This window comes from Aethalodelphis obliquidens, unplaced genomic scaffold, assembly GCF_003676395.1.
Source record: "Aethalodelphis obliquidens isolate GAN/ISIS:26980383/991018 unplaced genomic scaffold, ASM367639v1 scaffold41, whole genome shotgun sequence".
Taxonomy (NCBI): domain Eukaryota; kingdom Metazoa; phylum Chordata; class Mammalia; order Artiodactyla; family Delphinidae; genus Aethalodelphis; species Aethalodelphis obliquidens.
Window position 1 is genome coordinate 17,620,351 of NW_020837985.1, and position 20,454 is coordinate 17,640,804.

At 51.0% G+C, this 20,454-nt stretch overlaps 2 protein-coding genes across 5 annotated transcripts; both read left to right on the top strand.

Annotated features, from left to right (window-relative positions):
- The first annotated feature begins 3,514 nt into the window (after positions 1 to 3,514).
- On the top strand, positions 3,515 to 5,695 carry RPL8 (ribosomal protein L8). The gene is made up of 5 exons (XM_027132328.1): positions 3,515 to 3,661; positions 3,742 to 3,883; positions 4,132 to 4,350; positions 5,154 to 5,269; positions 5,498 to 5,695. The coding sequence occupies exons 1-5, from the start codon at positions 3,524 to 3,526 to the stop codon at positions 5,654 to 5,656; spliced, it is 774 nt and encodes a 257-aa protein (XP_026988129.1). The 5' UTR covers positions 3,515 to 3,523; the 3' UTR covers positions 5,657 to 5,695.
- Positions 5,696 to 13,824: 8,129 nt separating this feature from the next.
- Positions 13,825 to 20,083, top strand: ZNF34 (zinc finger protein 34). Of its 4 annotated transcripts, none has more exons than XM_027132258.1 (5): positions 13,825 to 14,548; positions 14,953 to 15,131; positions 15,421 to 15,547; positions 15,946 to 16,056; positions 18,104 to 20,083. In XM_027132258.1, the coding sequence occupies exons 2-5, from the start codon at positions 15,099 to 15,101 to the stop codon at positions 19,465 to 19,467; spliced, it is 1,635 nt and encodes a 544-aa protein (XP_026988059.1). In that variant the 5' UTR covers positions 13,825 to 14,548; positions 14,953 to 15,098; the 3' UTR covers positions 19,468 to 20,083. The 4 variants fall into 4 exon arrangements, with proteins under 4 accessions (XP_026988059.1, XP_026988060.1, XP_026988061.1 ...); XM_027132259.1 differs by having other exon boundaries at positions 15,045 to 15,131; XM_027132260.1 differs by lacking the exon at positions 13,825 to 14,548 and adding an exon at positions 14,569 to 14,681.
- The last annotated feature ends 371 nt before the right edge of the window (positions 20,084 to 20,454 follow it).

Genomic DNA, 20,454 nt, shown 5'->3' on the forward strand with positions numbered 1-20,454 from the left:
TCTCCCGTCCCCACATCCTCCCTGCTCACGCTCAGAGAGCATCTGTGCAAAGTATGAATAAACGAAGGAATGGAGAATGGGATAGGGCTGGGAATATGCCTGCTTCCTAACCTTAATCGCCAGCCAAGCGCTCAGGTACCCTGAGCTCACTGGTGGTCCTGATCTACTTACTGGGAGACTTCCTGCTGGAGGGTCTTCACACTGTTCCATCTAGAGGAGGGGCTGGCAAACCTGGGCCCTAGCCTGGCCCCCTCAAGGTAAGAATGACCCAGGGAGCAAGAGGGGGAGCCAGGGCTGATGCTTGGGTCTGTGGACCCTGAGGACAGAGCCATCTCAGCCACCACAAAAGCCTGGCCCAGAGTGTCCACCCAGCAGACATCTGGGCAGTGTGGGAGGAGCAGGTACCAGGGCACTGAGGGTGCTGCCCGGGAGTGGGGTGAAGGAGACTGCTTCTATCCACTGCAGGCCATTCCAGGGCCTCCGTGGCTGAGTCCCATCATCCTGAGCAAACAGACTATTAACAGTAAGGGGCCTGGGGAACTTCCCTGGTTGTCCAGTGGCTAAGACTCCGTGCTCCCGATGCAGGGGGCCGGGGTTCGATCCCTGGTCAGGGAACTAGATCCCGCATGCCGCAACTAAAAAAAGAGTTCACGAGCAGCTAAGACCCGGAGCAGCCTAAATAAATAAATAAATAAATAAATAAATAAATAAATAAAAAAAATTTAGGGACTTCCCTGGTGGCGCAGTGGTTAAAACGCCACCTGCCAATGCAGGGGACACGGGTTCGAGCCCTGGTCCGGGAAGATCCCACATGCCGCCGAGCAACTAAGCCTGTGCGCCACAACTGCTGAGCCTGCGCTCTAGAGCCCACGAGCCACAACTACTGAGCCGGTGTGCCACAGCTGCTGAAGCCCGCACGTCTAAAGCCTGTGCTCCGCAACAAGAGAAGCCACCGCAATGAGAAGCCCGCGCACTGCAACGAAGAGTAGCCTCCGCTCGCCGCAACTAGAGAAAGCCTGTGCGCAGCAACGAAGACCCAATGCAGCCAATAAATAAATAAATTAATTAATTTTAAAAGATTATTTAAAAAATAATAAATATTTTTTTAAAATGTCAGGGGCCTGCATGGTTCCCCAAATGGTCACAGTGCCCTTTCTCTGGGCCAACCCAGATTACTTTCCAGCTATTTCCGGCCTGCGATTGGGATTCCAAGCTGTAAGTGTTCCCAGGGGAAAAGCCCAGTTTAAAAATTATTTTTGGGAATTCCCTGGCAGTCCAGTGCTTAGGATTCCACGTTTTCACGGCCATGGGTGCAGGCTCAATCCCTGGTCAGGGAATTATGATCCCGCAAGCTGTGCAGCCAAAAGAAAAATTATTTTCAAAGAGCTGTGTTTCCAAGGCCAGTCTGGGCCATCTACTAGATTTTCTGTAGTCTAGTAGATGGCCCAGAGCAATAACACTTTCAATGAACCGGAACAGACGCAGCCCCTGAAGGCCATCACCATCCCTGAGCACTCAGGAACCTCATGGTGTGCTAAAATGTGCCTCGGGTTTCTTTCTTTTTTTTTTTTCCTCGGGTTTCTTTTAATCGGGGATGGTAAGACATGCAGACTCGGAAGTGAAGGAAGACATTGATACTCACGGGTCTCTGGAATGGGAGGCAGGGCACACCACATGGGGCCACACAGGGAAGCACTAGGTTGGTGAGGAGGCAAAAGAGGGGAGGGAAGGTTGGCCCAGAGCCTTCACTGGGGTTTCCGCAGGAAAGAATGGGCAAGGCAGAGCAGGCACGCCGAGTAAGCTGAGAATCATGTGTTTGAATAATTTCAGCAGGCTGCAGGTTATCAGGTTATGGTTGGTCTCTAGCTGTCCCATACCTGGCGCTGGGGTGATGTAGGGCAGGGAAACATTGGTGTGGGGTGTGAGTCTCATAAAGGAGACAGCTGGGAGTGTGGGCTCTGGATTGGTTGGTTTGTGCCAAAGCCTCGCTCTAAGGTCCTTTGCTGCCTCCAGGATCGCCTTTTGGATTTAGCCTCGCTTGACTCAAAAGCTGGCAGGAGGAACCGGGAGACCCCAAGCCCTGAACAGAAGCAGAAGCTCCCTGAGTCCCCCAGGGAAATGTTACCTGAGGAGGTCAGGGGCTTGGGGTCCTGAGAGCAAAATGAATGAGGTGCCGGAGGGGGCCTGAGGAGGTGGGCAGCAGGGGCTGCGGGTGACAGGCCTGTGCCCAGCACAGAGAGGCCTTGGCACCACCTGCTCCTGTCTGACTCCTGCCCTGTACTCAACTTTTTTCCCACTTGGACCGGAGTCCCTTGAAGGCAGGGTTTGTGGTGTTTCCATCTTGCCTCTCTCAGGGCCGCCCCCCCCATACTCCATCCTAGGGACCCCACAGCCCACAAGTCCAAGCACTGTCCCCACCTCCATCCCACTCTTCCTCTGCCCTTCTGGTCTTCCAGGCCTATCCCGAGCTGACCCCAGAGTCCGTCACCCTGCCCCAGGGCGGCCCCGGTGCCCCTCAGCTCCTGGCCCTGCTGTACGCTGTGCAGCCTCCGGATGAGCTATCTCTGCCAAGAGTCGGCTGTCTCTCCGGGCGCCTCGTGCTCCCCTGTGGCTTCAGCATGTGGCCACATGGACCCTTCCTTCCCTCTCCTGTCACCTTCTCCTGATGTCTCTCTGGCCTCCACCCCTGCAAAACCCACCTGCCCGCACTGGTGCAAACACACCACCCCAGAGCCCTGAGTGCAAGCCCCTCTGCTCCCTGAGACCCCTGCCCTCACTCTCTCCCTACCTCGCTGGCTCTCCCTCCTCAGGCGTCACCTGCACACCCACTGCCCTGGTCACTAAGCTCTCCCTGTCCGCGCCTACTGACAGGTCTCACTCAGGGGATCCACCCCCTCTTCGGCTAATTCCAGGGATCCTCTCTGGAAGGACCCCTCCCACTTCTCCAGAAGCCCCCTGCCCGAAAGATGTGCCCTCCTGGAGGCTCCCTTTCTGGTAGGCTTGCCCGCCCACTCGACGGCCCCGCGGCGGGAGAGCAGCATCCCCGCCAGACCACCGGAGCCTCTGCGCACTGCGGGACCAACCACCTCAGTTCGCCTGCGCTGAGGCCCCGGCGCGAGGGAGGGGCCCCTGGCGCCCGCGAGAGGACTACAAGTCCCGGCGTGCCTTGCGGTGGCGGCCGCCGCTCCTGGCCGGAAGGTTAAGGGCTCTCGGCCCCACCCCGGAAGATAAGGCGGCTCTCAAGGGCCGCGTCTCCTCTTTCGGCAGTGCCCGGCAGCAGGTAGGACGTGTTGGTGCCGCCTGGTGCCATCCGGTGCCATCAGGCGCCATGCGGCGCCCTAGGGCCCGTGAGGGACCCCAGCCGGCTCTGCAGAAGGCGCCAGGTCGCACGGCCGGGGAGGGGGGCGCGAAGGGTGCCGAGACCTGGAGGGAGGAGCCGGGGGAGCGGGAGCCCTGAAGTCGGGGTGGTGGGGGTGCTTGGGCCGCCCGGCCGCTGACCATGAGCCACCCCCAGACCGCCGCGATGGGTCGCGTGATCCGTGGGCAGAGGAAGGGCGCCGGCTCCGTGTTCCGCGCGCATGTGAAGCACCGAAAGGGCGCCGCGCGTCTGCGCGCCGTGGACTTCGCCGAGCGACACGGCTACATCAAGGGCATCGTGAAGGTTCGGGGCGCGGGCTGGGGCGGGTGGGGGTGTGGGGCGCCCGGCGGGACCCACGCCACTCAAGCCGCCTCGACCCGCAGGACATCATCCACGACCCGGGCCGCGGCGCGCCCCTTGCCAAGGTGGTCTTCCGGGATCCGTACCGTTTTAAGAAGCGGACGGAGTTGTTCATCGCCGCCGAGGGCATCCACACTGGCCAGTTCGTGTACTGCGGCAAGAAGGGTGAGTGTCGCGCCTAGATGGAAGGTGGCGGTGGGGAGGAACCTGCGGTTCCTTGAGGTTTACGCCTTGGGTCGGGGGAGGAACACTGAGGCAGCAGACCTGCTTGGCCACGCATACTCGGTGGGTGCCTGGAGAACTGTAGGAGGAGACTGGCTGTGGAGTGCTGCGCTGGCTTTGTTTTTGGCAAGCAGTGGTTAGGACACCACCTTACGCTGTTGACTGCCGGCTGCTGCTGCTTCCCCTTGCAGCCCAGCTCAACATCGGCAATGTGCTCCCGGTGGGCACCATGCCCGAGGGCACCATCGTGTGTTGTCTGGAGGAGAAACCTGGTGACCGGGGCAAGCTGGCCAGGGCCTCTGGGAACTATGCGACTGTCATCTCCCACAACCCTGAGACAAAGAAGACCAGAGTGAAGCTGCCCTCGGGCTCTAAGAAGGTCATCTCTTCCGCCAACAGGGCTGTGGTCGGTGAGTGGAAGGTGTCGGTTGAATGCTGTGGGTCTCCTGTGGACAGCCAGCAGCTAGATAGGGACCTGGAACCCAGCTGCCTGCTTCACTGAAGTGTGGGCTGTGTAAGCTTGAGCACAGCTCTAAAGTGGGCATAGCAGTTCCTACTTAACTGCTGGTTGGGTATTGAATGAGACCGAACCCGCTGAGACTCTTAAGGCAGACTCGTCTGCGCTTGGGGATAACCTGGACTTATGTGATCCCTGCCCGTTAACATCATACCAAGATATGTGTGATTTCCTTAAAGGCACCCAGGAAAAAAGCACATGAACCCAAGTTTGTTTACTTTGGTTTTTGTCAACATCTTTGAATCCATGTGGCAAAGCCAGTCTTGCATGGGGGAGGCTCTTGAGGATGTGCTCACAGGATAAACAAAACAATGGCAGAGAAGTGGCAGGCTGGGTCAGCTGTCCTGTTTGGGGTGGGGAGGTGCTTGCAGGAGTGCAGTGTCAGACCCTGCAAAGGGGACAACTTCCTGGAGAACCGTGGATCAAGGCAGGCATTCCAGACGATGTGAATAAAGCCCTGGCTTAACGACCCTGCAGCGCCTGAAGAAACTTGTCGGCTGATAGGCTGCAAGGGGACTTGGTGCTTGGTGATGGTTTCGAGGCATTTCTGAGGTTCCTGGGAACGTGTGATGCTGTATGACACACGGGGGTGGGACACTGGCACGGACCGAGCAGGGGATGCTCTGCCTGATGGGAAGGTCCCCCAGTGCTGGGCAGGGTGTGATACATCTCCCTGAGGTCCCTGGTCTCCAACAGGTGTGGTGGCTGGAGGTGGCCGCATTGACAAGCCCATTCTGAAGGCCGGCCGTGCCTACCACAAGTATAAGGCAAAGAGGAATTGTTGGCCACGTGTGCGGGGTGTGGCCATGAATGTAAGTGGCCCAGAAATGGACAGTGGTGGGGGTATTCAGTGTACTGGGGCTGTGAGATGGGGTGGACAGGCTCCTTCCTGTAGTGTTCCCTCTTCTCTGTGGTGGGGGATCTGTACTGTGAGGCTCTCAGTGATGGTTTGTAAGCACAGGCTGGTTGATTATACCCTTCCCCAAGCCCTCCTAAGGCAGGTCGGGGCCACACCCAACACCACTTCCCTCTTCCCGCAGCCTGTGGAGCATCCCTTCGGAGGTGGCAACCACCAGCACATCGGCAAACCCTCTACCATCCGCAGAGATGCCCCTGCTGGCCGGAAAGTGGGTCTCATTGCTGCCCGCCGGACTGGGCGTCTCCGGGGAACCAAGACTGTGCAGGAGAAAGAGAATTAGGGCTGGGGGCTCAATAAAGTTTGTCTTTTTCACAGCTGAGCTGCGCTTTTCCATGGTTTCAGAGGGAAGGGTCCCTGCTGGGAGGAGTGCCTTGGTGTTCCACATAGGGAGGAAGGAGGAAGATGAAGTAGTTGCACTAGTGAACAGTGGAAGCTTTGGACAGAGAAGGTGGGGCTGCTGGGTTGCTTCACATCTTGACTCCTGGAATCCCCCACCACCTGCACGTGGAGCAGAGAAGCCCACTCACAAGGAGTGTAGCCCCCAGACCTCTGTTCACTAACTTGTCTTGAGCACTTGGAGAATCTGGATGAGGGTTTGGGTGCTGTTGGGTGAGAGAGTGGTGTCCCTGGAGCCACAGGCTGGAGAGCAGGGGTGCTGCCTTGCAATGGAAGGACCAGACTAGTTTCTCAACAGATGGGCTTCCTTTTTGGCAATAGCCCACTAGCACCTTGTCCCAGACTAAATGATAGACTGGTCAAAGCTGATAGAGCCAGGGCAGACTGGGCACCAGAATGGGAGTGGAGGCCCATCAGTGCCTCAGGACCAGGACACTTGCTTCCCAGAGGCCAGCCAGAGCCTCCTGCCCCTAGTGGTACCCCTTGTGAGCTGATGTGAAAGCAGGAGCTGCAAGCCAGTGTGCCTAACTGACCACTGGAGTGAGTGGTAGGCCGATTGGGACAGCAAGGGTGGATGGCAGGCTGAGGTGGGATGCACCTTTACAGAGTGGGCACAAGGGCACTGGCTGGAGTCTCTGGCAGCCACCTTCCTGAGTCTCACGCATGAGAACTGGTCCCCTTGGCTGTTTCGGGAGACTGGCAGGGTTCCTCCTGGGTAGTAGGGCCTCACTGGTTGCCAGGTGGCTACTTGTTTTCCTGGTTCATACCTGTCTCTAGTGTGAACCTCAGTTCTAGTCTTGCCTTCCTGGGGCCCCACGTGTCCTATGCCACCCACGCCTAGACAGTGACCCAGTAGGGCTAGGACCTCGGTCATGAGAGGAGGGCAATGGTTCCTTCTGAAGGAAAGGGTACTGGACATGTTTGCCTGAACCATAACCTGCTTGCAGTATTGCTCCCTTCTGGGTAAAGTGGCCTGGGGCTTTGTCCAGGGGACTGGCCAACAGGGAGAGTTTGCTCCAGGAGCATTCGGGCACTCAGACCCTGAGTGGACACTGGACCCCATTTATACCCTAGAGCACGGGCTCTAGGCATGCGGGGTTCAGGAGTTGGGGCTGGGGGCAGTGGGTTAAACTAAAACGGGCTCCTTTGACCAGTAAGTATCCTCTTCACATGGCCCTGAGAAAAGGCGTGGCTTTCTGCCTTTAGCTGCAAAGGAAAGGGCCTGCCTTAACTTTTGTTGGTTGCAGTGCCTTGAGTTTCACTGAAAAGGAGAATTACTGGAAATCTGCTGGTCACCAAAGCCTCCGCCTTGCCTTCGCTGCGAAGCTTGGGGGTCGTGGTTCCAGACTGCCACCTGGTGGCAGCGTTCCCGATCTACGATGCAGCTTCTACTTTCCTCGAGGCGGCCGACCACCGAGACGCGGCGTCCGTTTCCCAGAGCGACCCTAAGGCGTCTTCCGCCGGGATCCGGGAGGAGGGCACGTCATTTCCGGTCGGGTTTCGGTCGGCTGGGCAGGAGCAGCAGGCGGGGCCTGGTCGTGCAGGCTGCTGTTGGGCGGCGCTGAGGTGAGTGTGGGTCGGCGGCGGCGGCTGGGGCTCCCGGGAGCCGAGCGCGGACCCTCCCTTCGACACCGAGAGCTCCCGCCCCGGGTCCCACTGCAAGACCCCGAACCCTACTCTTCTCCCCCGGTCGGGGTCGTTGCTTGCCAGGCCCCTCTCCCGCCGCGGAGTCTCCGTCACCGGTCCCAAGCCCGCCCTGGGGTCTCTCCACCGGACTCCCCTCCCGGGTCGCCCCAAGGGGCTGCTTCCGCGGCGCGAGATGCCGCCGGTAACCAGGCTCCGCGCGCGCCGGCCTCGCACTGTTGTGCTCCCCTCTCCCCCTCCGCCCCCAACTCGTTCCGCCCCCGGTACCCTCCTCGCGGGTCTCCAGCTCGGGGGGTTCATGCCCGTGCACACTCCCGTCACCTCCAGCGTCAGCCCGCCTCCTCATTTCCCCCGCGGCCCTGCGGGTCCCGCCCCCCGCCCCACCGGACGTATCTCCCTTCCTTCCCACCCTTCTGCTTCTGGCCCACGGAAGCCTTTCTCCCAGCAGCCAAATTTTTGTTTCTCTTTCTAGAGGCTTTTATTCAAGGTCTGAAACCTTTTTATTTGCCCCATTGTTTTGTGCTTTTAAAATGTAGCATTAAAAAATCCTTTTCGTTAAAACTTAAGTACAGAGAATGGATTAGCAAACGTCGGGGACTGGGATTGCCAGTTCTCTTTTTGCTAGTTTTTTCAAACCCACCCACTCCCCCGCCCTTTTTTTTTGTAATTTAAGAAAACTGTTAAAAACCCTGGCGGTCCAGTGGCTAAGACTCTGCACTTCCAATGCAGGGGGCCTGGGTTTGACCCCTGGTCGGGGAACCAGATCCCACATGCCGCAACTAAGAGTTCGCATGCCGCAACTAAGACCCGTAGCAGTTTAAATTAAAAAAAAAAATCTAGTTAGCAAATTTCAAAGTATATAATACAGTATTGTTGATTATAGTTACCTGGCTGTTAATGAACTCTCCAGAACTTATTCCTCTTGCATAACTGAATGTTTGTATTCTGACCAACATGTCCATTTTCATTAATCCCCAAACGCTGGCGACCACCATTCTACTCCTTGAGTCTATGATTTGGACTGTTTTAGATACCACGTATAAGTGAGATCATGCAGCGTTTGTCTTTCTGTGTCTGGCTTATTTCACCTAGTATAATGCTCTCCAGGTTCATCCATGTTGTTGCCAATGGCAGGAATTCCTTTTTTTATGACTGAATAATATTCCATTGTATATATGCGCCACATTTTTTTTCCTTGTTTTTTATTTATTTATTTTTGGCCACATTTACTTTATCCTTTCATCCATGGACAGACATTTAGGTTGTTTCCATGCCTTAGCTATTGTGAATAATGCTGCAGTGAACACGGGAGTGCAGATCTCACTTTGAGCTCCAGATTTCATTTCCTTTGGATATATACTGAGAAGTAGGATTGTTGGATCATATGGTGGTTCTACTTACAATTTTTTGAGAAACCTTCGTACTGTTTTTCATAGTTGATGCACCAATTTACATTTCCACCAACAGTGTGTAAGGGTTCCCTTTTCTCCAAATCCTCACCAATGCTTATCTTTTGCTTTTTTCTTTTAAAAGGTAAAGGATGTTCTTTTTTAAAAAATTAATTTATTTTTGGCTGCATTGGGTCTTCATTGCCGCACACGGGCTTTCTCTAGTTGCGGCAAGCGGTGGCTTCTCTTGTTGTGGAACACGGGCTCTATAGGCGCGCGGGCTTCAGTAGTGTGGCACTCGGGCTCAGTAGTTGTGGCTCACGGGCTCAGTAGTTGTGGCGCATGGGCTTAGTTCCTCCGTGGCATGTGGGATCTTCTCAGACCAGGGATCGAACCCATGTCCCTTGCATTGGCAGGTGGATTCTTAACCACTGTGCCACCAGGAAAGTTCCTCTTTTGCTTTTTGAGAGTAGCCATTCTAACAAGTGTGAAGTGGTATCTCCTTGTGTTTTTTTTTTTAATTAATTAATTTTATTTATTTTTGGCTGCATTGGGTCTTTGTTGCGGTGTGCAGGCTTCTCATTGCAGTGGCTTCTCTTGTTGCATGCAGAGCACAGGCTCTAGGCATGTGGGCTTCAGTAGTTGTGGCTTGCGGGCTCTAGAGCACAGGCTCAGTAGTTGTGGCGCATGGGCTTAGTTGCTCCATGGCATGTGGGATCTTTCCGGACCAGGGCTCGAACCGTGTCCCCTGCTTTGGCAGGCGTATTCTTAACCACTGCGCCACCAGGGAAGCCCCTCCTTGTGGGTTTTTTTAAAATTAATTAATTTATTCATTTATTTAATTTTTGGCTGCATTGGGTCTTCGCTTGCACATGGATTTTCTCTAGTTGCTGAGAGTGGGGGCTACTCTTTGTTGCGGTGCGCGTGCTTCTCATTGTGGTGGCTTCTCTTGTTGCAGAGCACGGGCTCTAGGCATGCGGGCTTCAGTAGTTGTGGCATGCCGGCTGTAGAGCGCAGGCTCAGTAGTTGTGGCGCACGGGCTTAGTTGCTCCATGGCATGTGTGATCTTCCTGGACCAGGGCTCGAACCTGTGTCCCCTGCATTGACCGGCGGATTCTTAACCACTGTGCCACCAGGGAAGCCCTCTCCTTGTGGTTTTGATTTGCAGTTCCCTGATGATGAGTGATGTTGAGCACCTGAGCATGTAGCTGTTGGTCATTTGTATGTCTTTTTTGGAGAAATGTCTATTCAGGTGCTTTGCCCACTTTTAAGTTGGGTTATATGGTTTTTTTGCTATTGAGTTGTGTGAGTTCCATATATATTTTGGATCTTAACCCCTATCAGATATGTTGTTTGCATGTATTTTCTCCCATCTCTTAGATGCCAGAAAAATAACTCTGTTGATTGTTATTTTGCTGTCAGCATGTTTTCTTATACCTCTACACACTTAATAGTGTTTCTGTATTTTAAAATCTACTTACGTATCATACTGTTGATATTCTACACTTACCAGTTTTACTCAGTCTTATAACTTGTGTTCTGTCTCCTCTGTGACAATGATGTGTTCATTCCTTTCAACCATTGTGACCTTGCCTGTTCCCTGATGATGAGTATTGAGGTTGTTCCCTTTTTTGCTTGTACACAGACATGCAGGAACATCCTTGTGTGTCTTTTGTGCATTGGCAAGAGTTTTTATAGGGCGCGTACCTAGAATTAGGTTTCCTGACCCAGGGGTTTGCAGAGTTTCAGCTCTACCGGGTGGTGCCTGATCGATTTCCAGAGTGACTACCAGACTACCTACGGGACTCTGAGAGTCCATGTTTCTCATGTTTTCAGCGGACCACCAGGGAATTCCCTTTTAAATTTTTGATGGTTTGTTTCTTTTTGTTTTGTATATTTAAATATATGCTGTATATCTTTTATTACATATGTTTGAAAATATTTTTTTTCACCTTGCAGTTTGCTTTTAAGTTTTTAAAAATACTTCTTTACTTATTTGGCGGCGCCAGGTCTTAGTTGTGGCACTCGGGATCTTCGTTGCCACCTGCGGGATCTTTAGTTGCGGCATTCAAACTGTTAGTTGTGGCATGTGGGATCTAGTTCCCTGACCAGGGATTGAACCCAGACCCCCTGCACTGGGAGCGTGGAGTCTCAGCCACTGGACCACCAGGGAAGTCCCAGTTTGCTTCTAATTTTGTGGTGTCTTGTACAGAAGGTTTTTTTGATGGAGTAAAATTAAGCAACTTTTCCTTTATGGATGGTGTGTTTTCTGTATTATTTCCTTATAATAGCTGTAAACATTTTAAAGAAACATTTAGGCCTTCAGCCTGTCTGAAATATATTTTTTTGTGCCATGGAAGGCAGGATCTAATTTTACTTCCCTGTGGAAATTCAGTTGTGCCAGCTTCATTTATTGAATGGTGCATTGCTCTTAACATTGCAAGTGTGTCATTAATATATGCGTGGATCTGTTCCATTATCCTCTTTCCTGTGCTCTTACAATCAGCCCTCTGTATCTGTGGGTTCTGCATCTGTGGATTCAACCAACTGAGGATTGAAAGTGTTGGAGGAAAAAAAATTGCAGAAAGTTCCAAAAAGTAAAACTTGGATTTGCTACACCTAGCAACTTTGTATAAATTTTTATTTATTTATTTGTTTATTTATGGCTGCGTTGGGTTTTCGTTGTTGCGCGCGGGCCTTCTCTAGTTGCGGTGAGTGGGAGCTACTCTTCATTGTGGTGCGCAGGCTTCTCGTTGCGGTGGCTTCTCTGTGTTGCGGAGCACAGGCTCTAGGCATGCGAGCTTCAGTAGTTGTGGCACGCGGGCTTTAGAGCGCAGGCTCAGTAGTTGTGGCACATAGGCTTAGTTGCTCCGTGGCATGTGGGATCTTCCCTGACCAGGGCTCGAATCCATGTCCCCTACATCAGCAGGTGGATTCCTAACCACTGCGCCACCAGGGAAGACCCACCTGGCAAGTCTTTACATAGTATTTCCATTGTATCTACAACTATTTACATAGCATCTACATTGTGTTAAGTATTGTAAGTAATTTAGAGATGATTTAAAGTATACGGGGGATGTGTATGTGTGTGGGTTATATGCAAATACTATGCCATTTTATATAAGGGAGTTGAATATTTTTAGATTTTGGTATCCTATTGGGGTCCTGGAATCAATTCTGCATGGACACCTAGGGACAGCTGTATCTCACTTTTATTACCACAGCCTTATAATAAGACTTGATATCTGGTAGGGCATGGCTCTGCCTTAGTTCTTCTTTGGCATTGCCTTGGTTAATCTTAGATCATTACTCTTGTGATATTTAGAGTCATTTTGGTCAGATATCATGATATGTCCCGTTGCAGTTTTGCTTGTACAGAATTAATAGATTCATTTGGGGAGAACTGACATTTTTGTGATATTGAGCCCTCCTGTTTATGAACGTTGTCTTTTTCTCCATAGGTTTTGTTTTTTTATGTGTGTGTCCTTCAATGAAGTTTTATCATCTTGTCCATAAAGTTACATTTGTTTTGTTAGATTTCGTAGGTGCTGTATAGTTTTTGTAGCTGTTAGGAATGCTGTTTTTTTGGTTGCTGATTGTTAGTATATGGGAGTAATATTAATTAGTCTATTGACCTTGTATATGGCAATCCTGTTGAACTTTTATCATCCCAACACTAGGTTGATACTCTCGGATTTTCTATGTAGGTTGTCTTTTTTCTTCTTCTTCTTTTTTATTTTGGTTGCGTGGTGGCATGTGCAATCTTAGTTCCCCAACCTGGGATCAAACCCGTGTCCCTTGCAGTGGGAGCACGGAGTCCTAACCACGGAACTGTAGCTTCTATTTCTTTTTCTGTGACTTAATGCATTGGCTAGGGTCTTTGGTACACTGTTACATAGCAGCTGGGTGAGGGAGCAAGCATCTGCCTCTTGTCGCTGACTAATGCTAATGCTTCTGTTGTGTTCCCTTAGCATTGTTATGAAACAGACTTGAGTGCTAGGAGTGCCAGGGTCTTGGCCTGCACTCTGAGAACCACCACTCTTAATGTGTGGTATGTAGAGTTGTGTTCCCTTTTTTGTTCTTAATAGTATTTCCTTTCCCACCTTTTCCCCTTCCCCACATTGGACTTGCCAGACATTTGTGTATTTTATTAGCATTTTCAAAGAACCAAGTTTGAGATTATTTTCTGTTTCTTTAAACTGTGTTTATTTTTTTTCATCTTCTTTCCTTGAATTGCTTTCTTATTCTGTGCCTGGTTTCTTGTTGAACGCTTAGATTATTATTTCAATCTCTTTGTTAAAATAAGTGCATTAAGGTTTCCCTTAGGTAGTCTCTGTTTCCATTTCCACCTTAATTTCCATTTCTATGTTTTTCTTGAAGGGGGGGTTCTTTTTTAAATCAGATATTTCTAGTGGAACAACAATATGAAAGTTTGCCAAATGATATCAGCCTTTGGAACTTTTTGTGTTGTTTATATATATATATATATATAAATATATACACACACACATATATATATATACACACGTATATATATATATATACACACACATTTTTTAAGATTTGTTTATTATTATTATTATTATTTTTTTGTGGTATGCGGGCCTCTCACTGCCGCGGCCTCCCATGTTGTGGAGCACAGGCTCCGGATGCGCAGGCTCAGCGGCCGTGGCTCACGGGCCCAGCTGCTCTGCGGCATGTGGGATCTTCCCGGACCGGGGCAAGAACCCGTGTCCCCTGCATCGGCAGACGGACTCTCAACCACTGCGCCACCAGGGAAGCCCATATTTTTTATTATTTATTTATTTTATTTTATTTATTTTTGGGTGCGTTTGGTCTTAGTTGTGGCACGTGGGATCTTTTGTTGCGGTGTGCGGGCTCTTTGTTGTGGCGTGTGGGCTTCTCTCTACTTGTGGTGTGTGGGTTTTGTCTTCTAGTTGTGGCGCGCAGGCTCCAGGGCGTGTGGACTAAGAAGTTGTGGCACGCGGGCTTAATTGCCCCGTGGCATGTGGGATCTTAGTTCTCCGAGCAGTGATCAAACCCACATCCCCTGCGTTGGAAGGCAGATTCTTTACCACTGGCCCACCAGGGAAGTCCCTGGAATATTTTGAAACTTTCTTTTTTGCCTGGTGTGTGTTGTTTCTTACAATTTCAGTGTACATTTTGAAAAAGTGTATTCTCTGTGCTTTAAGTAAGTATCCTCTATTTGATCCACTCATTTCTGAAGGAAGTGTGTTAAAATCTCTCATTCCAGGGGAGGGTTTGCACGTTTCTCTTTGGCACTGCACTTAGCTTTGGCTTTCTACGCTTCAAGGATTTGTTTGTAGATACACATGTTTGTAATTACAGCTTTTGGTGGATTTTTCGTTTTATTAATACCCGGTGTCTGCTTTTGTTCCTAATAATGATTTTTGCTTTCAGTCTTGTTTTGATTGGAATAAACATCGCTAAGGCACATGCAGCAAAGCATGTTCAGCTCGCAAACACCGTGCTAAGGAGAAGAAGGCAGCACGGAGTGCAGAAGGCATAGCCCCTCTGACAGAGTCTGCAGGGCGCTGATCTGTGCTGCCAGGAGCCCGGCAGAGGCTCTCCTGGGAGGCTGGCAAGTAGGCAGAGCCTGCAGCGGCAGCAGGGCTGCCAGGGCCTGGTTCTGTGGGCCGGGCCCCTCGAGCTGTGTGTTCGGGTTGTCAACTCTGCTGTATAAACGTCATACTCCAATAAAGAGCTTTAAAGATACAGAAAAGGTAAATATAGCTATTATAGCTTTATTTTAATTAGTGTTTCTTTGGTTTGTCTTATATTTAGCCTTTCTGTGTTATTTTAGGTTATATACGTGCATTTTGTGTATCTAATTGGAGAGTCTTGTGCTTCCAGTAGGTGAGCTTAATCCTTTTACTTCTAACTGTTACACATCCATTGGTCTTGTTTTTACTAGTTTTGTATTTTTTGCCTCATCTTTGACTTTGCTTTATGCCTTCTATTGATTTTTTTTTCGTTTAACTCCTTTTTTTTTCCTCAGCCCTTAATGTGTTATCTTTATTCTTTCATGTAAAGTGAATGACTGTCTCCATCCTCCTCTTGAATGAGACTACTTGGTGCCCGGGAGGAGGTGGGGGCAGATGACCTGAAATGTTGTACGTGTCTGCAGGGAGCAGAGTCTGCCCGGAAGGCCGAGCCCTGAGGCTGCGGCTGCAGGAGGGGCCCGGCTGGACCTCCACATGTGCCTCTCTCTTCCCTCAGCACCTGAGTGACTGGCTCCTGCCTCAATCCCCGGGAAGCCCAGGGTACTAGGTGATGGCAGCTTTGCATCTGTCTGCCCTGCCCCAGGTGAGCATCTGTTTTCCCCAGAAGGCGTGAGGTCTTCTCCCAGGGCTTCCCTGTCTGCTTGGCCTCAACAAACACTGTCAGGCGTCTCTGCTGTGGGGTGCTGAGAAAAAGAAGGGTGACCCTGGGAATCCCCCAACCTCCCTGAGTGAGCTGGCTCAGCAGCCAAGGGGTCAGGTCACCCCCTAGGGCCACGCTGAGGGATCAGGCCTGTGATCACCCCTGTGCTGCTTCTCTAGCCCGGGCCCAGCCTGAGCCACGCTTGGGCCTGCAGCAGCTCTTGTTGTTCCAGGCTGAAGTGACCTTCGAGGACGTGGCCGTGCTCCTCTCCAGGGAGGAGTGGGGCCGTTTGGGCCCTGTTCAGAAGGGCCTCTACAGGGATGTGATGCTGGAAACCTACAGGAACCTGGTCTCGCTGGGTGAGGCCCCTTCCTGGGATGCAACTCAGGGAATAGTCCTGGGAGCTCAGGGCTCAGCAGGGGCTGGGCTGGGGGCCTCATCCCCTGGGCCCAGAGGTGGGTGTCACTGACCCTCGTCCCAGGCAGGCCTGGTCTGCACAGAGGAGGGCCCTGGGTGGGGCTGGGTTTGCCAGCACCAGATAAGACTGCCTCCCTGCCCCAGGCCCAATGTAGGTGCATCTCCTGGTGGAGAGAGTCCTCTGTGCTCAGATCTTCATCTTCATGACCACATCCACCTCTCCAGGGAGTTTCCAGACTTCCCATCACCCCCTGTACCTGTGTGTCCTCTCCCCCGCCAGCCCCAGGGTGAGCCCACACTGTGTCCTTGGCATCAATCCCAGGCCCCGTCTCCTTCCCAGGAGCTGGACCTGCAGGCCCCAAGCCAGAGGTGATTACACAGTTGGAGCGAGGGGATGAGCCGTGGGTCCCGGACGTGCAGGGGAGAGAGCGACCGACCATCGATGGCTCAGGTGCGTAGGGGGGCTGACTCCCTGACTCACTTGCTGAACAAGCATGTGTGGGGGTCCACGATATGTAGTGTCAGCCGACTCATGAATTTGGAGGAGGATGCATTATGGCCAGTGCAGTAGCCCTGGGAGTGGCCTCTGCTGAAACCCAGGTCACCTTTGCCAGCCTGGGTGCCACAGTGGGGTGACTCTTTCTTTCTTTTAGTTGAAGTATAGTTGATTTACAATATTCTGTTAGTTTCAGGTGTCCAGTGTAGCGATTCAGTATTTTTACAGATTATATTTCATTTAAAGTTGCTACAAAGTAATGGCTATGTTTACCTGTGCAGCACAGTATATCCTTGTTGCTTATTTATAGGGTGATTCTTGAGCTGAATCTTCTAGGAGGGTAAGAGGGGGCAGTGTTGGTGGAGGAGAAGAGGGGAAGGCACTCGGGTGTGCTGTGAAGGAAGGCCAGGCCCCCAGGACTCCATGGAGCCCTGCTGTCCAGGGCTCATGCCCTCCGAGGGGCGTCAGACCGTCAGGCGGGGCCATAGCGATGGAGAACATCGCTTCGTTTGCTCTCTTCCAAGTTAACCTACTAGATGATTACAGGCTATTATAGGAAAGGGAGGGAGTACACATCACCCCAGATTTCAGCACCCAAATACAAATGTGTTCTGGTGTGTACGTGCTGTCCATTTTCCAGTGAAGTCTGGTCTGTACCCGCACACAGACATCGCTAGGAATGCAGTGATCTGTGTGCATTGAAGGGTCGCTGGATTTTTCACTGAATGCATTTCTATTTCTGTGCGCATGAGCTGCGGTCACTGCTCTCAGTGGGAGTGCTATGGGGAATGGTGTGCTGTGGGGAATGGTGTCCTCTGGGTTCATTGCCACAGAGAACGCTGATGAGTGACTTTTTGCAGGTGTCTTGCTGATGTCCTAGGAAGGAACTATTGGCTCAAAGAACTTGAATTTCACGTTTGTAAATTTATTTATTCAAATATAAATACTTACAGAAATGGGACAGACCCTATTTACAGCTCAGTCGATTTTTACGAAAATCCATCATCCAGATCAAAATAGAGAACATATCTAGTTCCCTGGGAGCCCACAGGTCCTCCTCCGTCATTTCTCACTGCTCCCCACCGGCCCTTCTATCTGACTCCTATGGGGCACCTGCATGTGGTGAGCCTGCCATGTTGTATGGAGTTTGTTCAGTCTGTTCGCTGTTCTGTCGTGAACACACCACAAGTATTTTCCATTGTACTTCTGCAGGGCATTTGGTTGTCCCCATTTTGGGGCTGTGTGTGTGTGCGTGTCTTGGCTCACAGAGAATGCATTTCTGGTGAGTGTAGTCCTGCAAGTGGAGTCACTGTGTGCCTCGTCAGGGAAGAAAGGGTGGAGACATGGGCCTCAGACTTGAGGGCATCCCGTGTTACATCTTGAGTTTAAGGTGCTGGTGGCTCCCGGCCTCTCAGGCCCCTGGGAAGAGCCCTGGGAATGGGCGTGGCCTGCTAGGGAGGGCTGAGGGACCCAGCCTCTGTGTGCTCTACCCTCTCTTCCTCAGTTGGCATGAGCTCTGCTCTCTGCCCTTCTGGGGAGGCAGCTGGTTTTCCCACCATGGATTTTGGGGTGGATTAGCTATTGTTAGGCAGCCTTACACTCGCTCAGCTTTAATTTCTTTGTCAGATATCCTTCATGAGTTTTGGGACCCCTCCTTGCTCTGGTTTCCATGATGCTATGAAGCTTCCATCTTCTGTCCTTTTGTGATGAGGATAGGTATCCTGCAGTCCCAACCAAGCATGCTCTGTGGGCAGAAGGCAGGCAGGAATGGTGTGGGTGTTAAGAGTTGGGCGGATGCTTGTGCTGCCGCGAGATTGCAGCCCTGGGCGAGGCTTTTAAGCCTCTGGGCTCCAGGCTCTCATGTCTGCAAGACTTTGGAGATGGTGTTTTTGTGACTTTGGAGATGATGGAGATGGTACTTCACAGGTGGTCAGCAGCATCTTTATACCTTCCTTCCAGAGTCAGAACAGGTGACCCTGAGGTGTTCCATTTGTTGTTTCAGCTCATGGGACCAGGACTGAGAATCAGGAGTTGACTTCAAGCGAGATGCTCTATGGGGAAGAACTGGACCGACTCAGGGGGAGTTTTCTCCAGGGACCTGAGCCAGGAGAAGCCTGTGAGCATGTCAGGGAGCCAGAGGGGAGCATGGACGGGCCTGTGGAGCAGAGAGGCCCCAGGCCAGTCACACTGGCCAACAAGGAGAGTGGCCTGGAGTCTGGGGGAAACCTCAGGTTGGGGTCAAGCACTCTCCCTGATCAGAGACCTCACAAATGCGATATATGTGAGCAGAGTTTTGAACAGAGATCGTATCTTAATAACCATAAGCGTGTACACAGGTCCAAAAAAACCAATATGGTGCGTGATTTAGGGGAAGTTTTCACTGCAAATTTAGTTGTTAAAGAAGATCACAAAATTCCTATTGGAAAAAAATTGCATTATTGTGGTTGCTGTGGGAAAGCCTTCAGGTACAGTGCTAACCTTGCCAAGCACCAGCGGCTGCACAGCGAAGAGAAGCCCTACAAGTGCGACGAGTGCGGGAAAGCCTTCCACCAGAGCTGCGAACTCATCAATCATCGCAGGATGCACTCCGGGGAGATCCCCTACCGCTGCGATGAGTGCGGGAAGACGTTCAATCAGAGGCCAAATCTCATGAAGCATCAAAGGATCCACACTGGGGAGAAGCCCTACAAGTGTAGTGAGTGTGGGAAGCACTTCAGTGCCTACTCGTCCCTCATTTATCACCAGAGGATCCACACTGGAGAGAAGCCCTACAAGTGCAACGACTGTGGGAAGGCCTTCAGTGACGGCTCAATCCTCATCCGACATCGTCGGACTCACACTGGAGAGAAGCCATATGAGTGCAAAGAATGTGGCAAAGGCTTTACCCAGAGTTCTAACCTTATTCAACATCAAAGAATTCACACTGGAGAAAAACCCTATAAATGTAATGAATGTGAGAAAGCCTTCATCCAAAAAACCAAGCTTGTTGAACATCAGAGAAGCCACACCGGAGAAAAGCCCTATGAATGTAATGACTGTGGCAAGGTTTTCAGCCAGAGCACCCACCTCATCCAGCATCAGAGGATCCACACAGGAGAGAAACCCTACAAGTGTGGTGAGTGTGGGAAGGCCTTCCACAACAGTTCCAGACTCATCCACCATCAGAGGTCACACCACGGAGAGAAGCCGTACAAATGCACTGATTGCAAGAAAGCCTTCAGCCAGGGCACATACCTCCTGCAGCACCGGAGGATTCACACCGGGGAGAAGCCGTACACGTGCGGCGAGTGTGGCAAGGCCTTCCGGCACAGCTCCAACATGTCCCAGCATCAGAGGATTCACCTCCGGGAAGACTTTTCCCCATGACTAGGGGAGGCCCCTGAGGTCTGCTGTGCACTTCCTGCATGTGACCCACCCAGCCCTTTACCTGCTGTCCACATAGTGTTGTCACAGGTGAAAGAGCATTTCGTCTAATTAAAAAAAGTCTTAAAACAGAAGCAGTGCATGGTCACTTTAGAGAAATCGAGTGAGAAACGTAAGCAAACAGGAGAAACTCCTGTAGCTTCCCCTTAGACAAAGAGAACTCACCACCACTGCGCCCGGTGTAGGTTTCGTCCAGACACACCAAACAGCATCCTCTAGAGAAGTACTGTGGTGCTTTCTGTGCAGCTCGTTTCCTCAATCCTAGAAAACTCACACTGGAGAGATCTATGTGTTTACATTGTTTTACACATTGTAAATTAAAAAAAATTGGCATATTGTTCATACTTTTCTGTATCACTTAATAGAATTAATAATTGCCTTTTTTATTGTGGTAAAATAATATACGATGTTACATGTATCATTTAAACCATTTTTGACTGTACAATTCAGTGGCATTAGATACATTCACAATATTGTATAGCTATCAGCAAATCTGTTTCCAAACTGGTTTATCTGAAACAGAAACTCTGCACCCATTAAACAGTAACTCTTCACTCTCCCCCTTTCCATTTTTCTGTCTCAGAGAATTTGCCTATTCTAAGTACGTCATATAAGTGAGGTCATACAACATTTGCCCTTTATGTTCTGGCTTATTTCACTTAGCATAATGTCCTCAAGGTTCATCCGTGTTGTAGCAGGTGTCAGGACAACATTCTTTCTTTACAGCTGAATAATAACTGCACTGTTTGTAGATACCATGTTTTGTTTACCCATCATTTGTTGATAGATTACTTGGGTGTTTCTGCCTGTTGATTATTGTGCATAATGCTGCTATGAACATTGGTATACAGATCTGTACTTGTACTTTCCCTACTTTCAGTACTTTGGGGTATAATCCTAGGAGTAAAACTGCTGGATCATATGGTAATT

Excerpts from the sequence above, each read along its gene's own strand:
- RPL8 (XM_027132328.1), top strand. The coding sequence starts at position 3,524 with ATGGGTCGCGTGATCCGTGGGCAGAGGAAGGGCGCCGGCTCCGTGTTC. Across the intron at positions 4,351-5,153 it reads CGCCAACAGGGCTGTGGTCG|GTGTGGTGGCTGGAGGTGGC; the intron begins GTGAGTGGAAGG and ends GGTCTCCAACAG. Across the intron at positions 5,270-5,497 it reads TGCGGGGTGTGGCCATGAAT|CCTGTGGAGCATCCCTTCGG; the intron begins GTAAGTGGCCCA and ends CTCTTCCCGCAG.
- ZNF34 (XM_027132258.1), top strand. The coding sequence starts at position 15,099 with ATGGCAGCTTTGCATCTGTCTGCCCTGCCCCAG. Across the intron at positions 15,548-15,945 it reads CAGGAACCTGGTCTCGCTGG|GAGCTGGACCTGCAGGCCCC; the intron begins GTGAGGCCCCTT and ends TCTCCTTCCCAG. Across the intron at positions 16,057-18,103 it reads ACCGACCATCGATGGCTCAG|CTCATGGGACCAGGACTGAG; the intron begins GTGCGTAGGGGG and ends TTGTTGTTTCAG.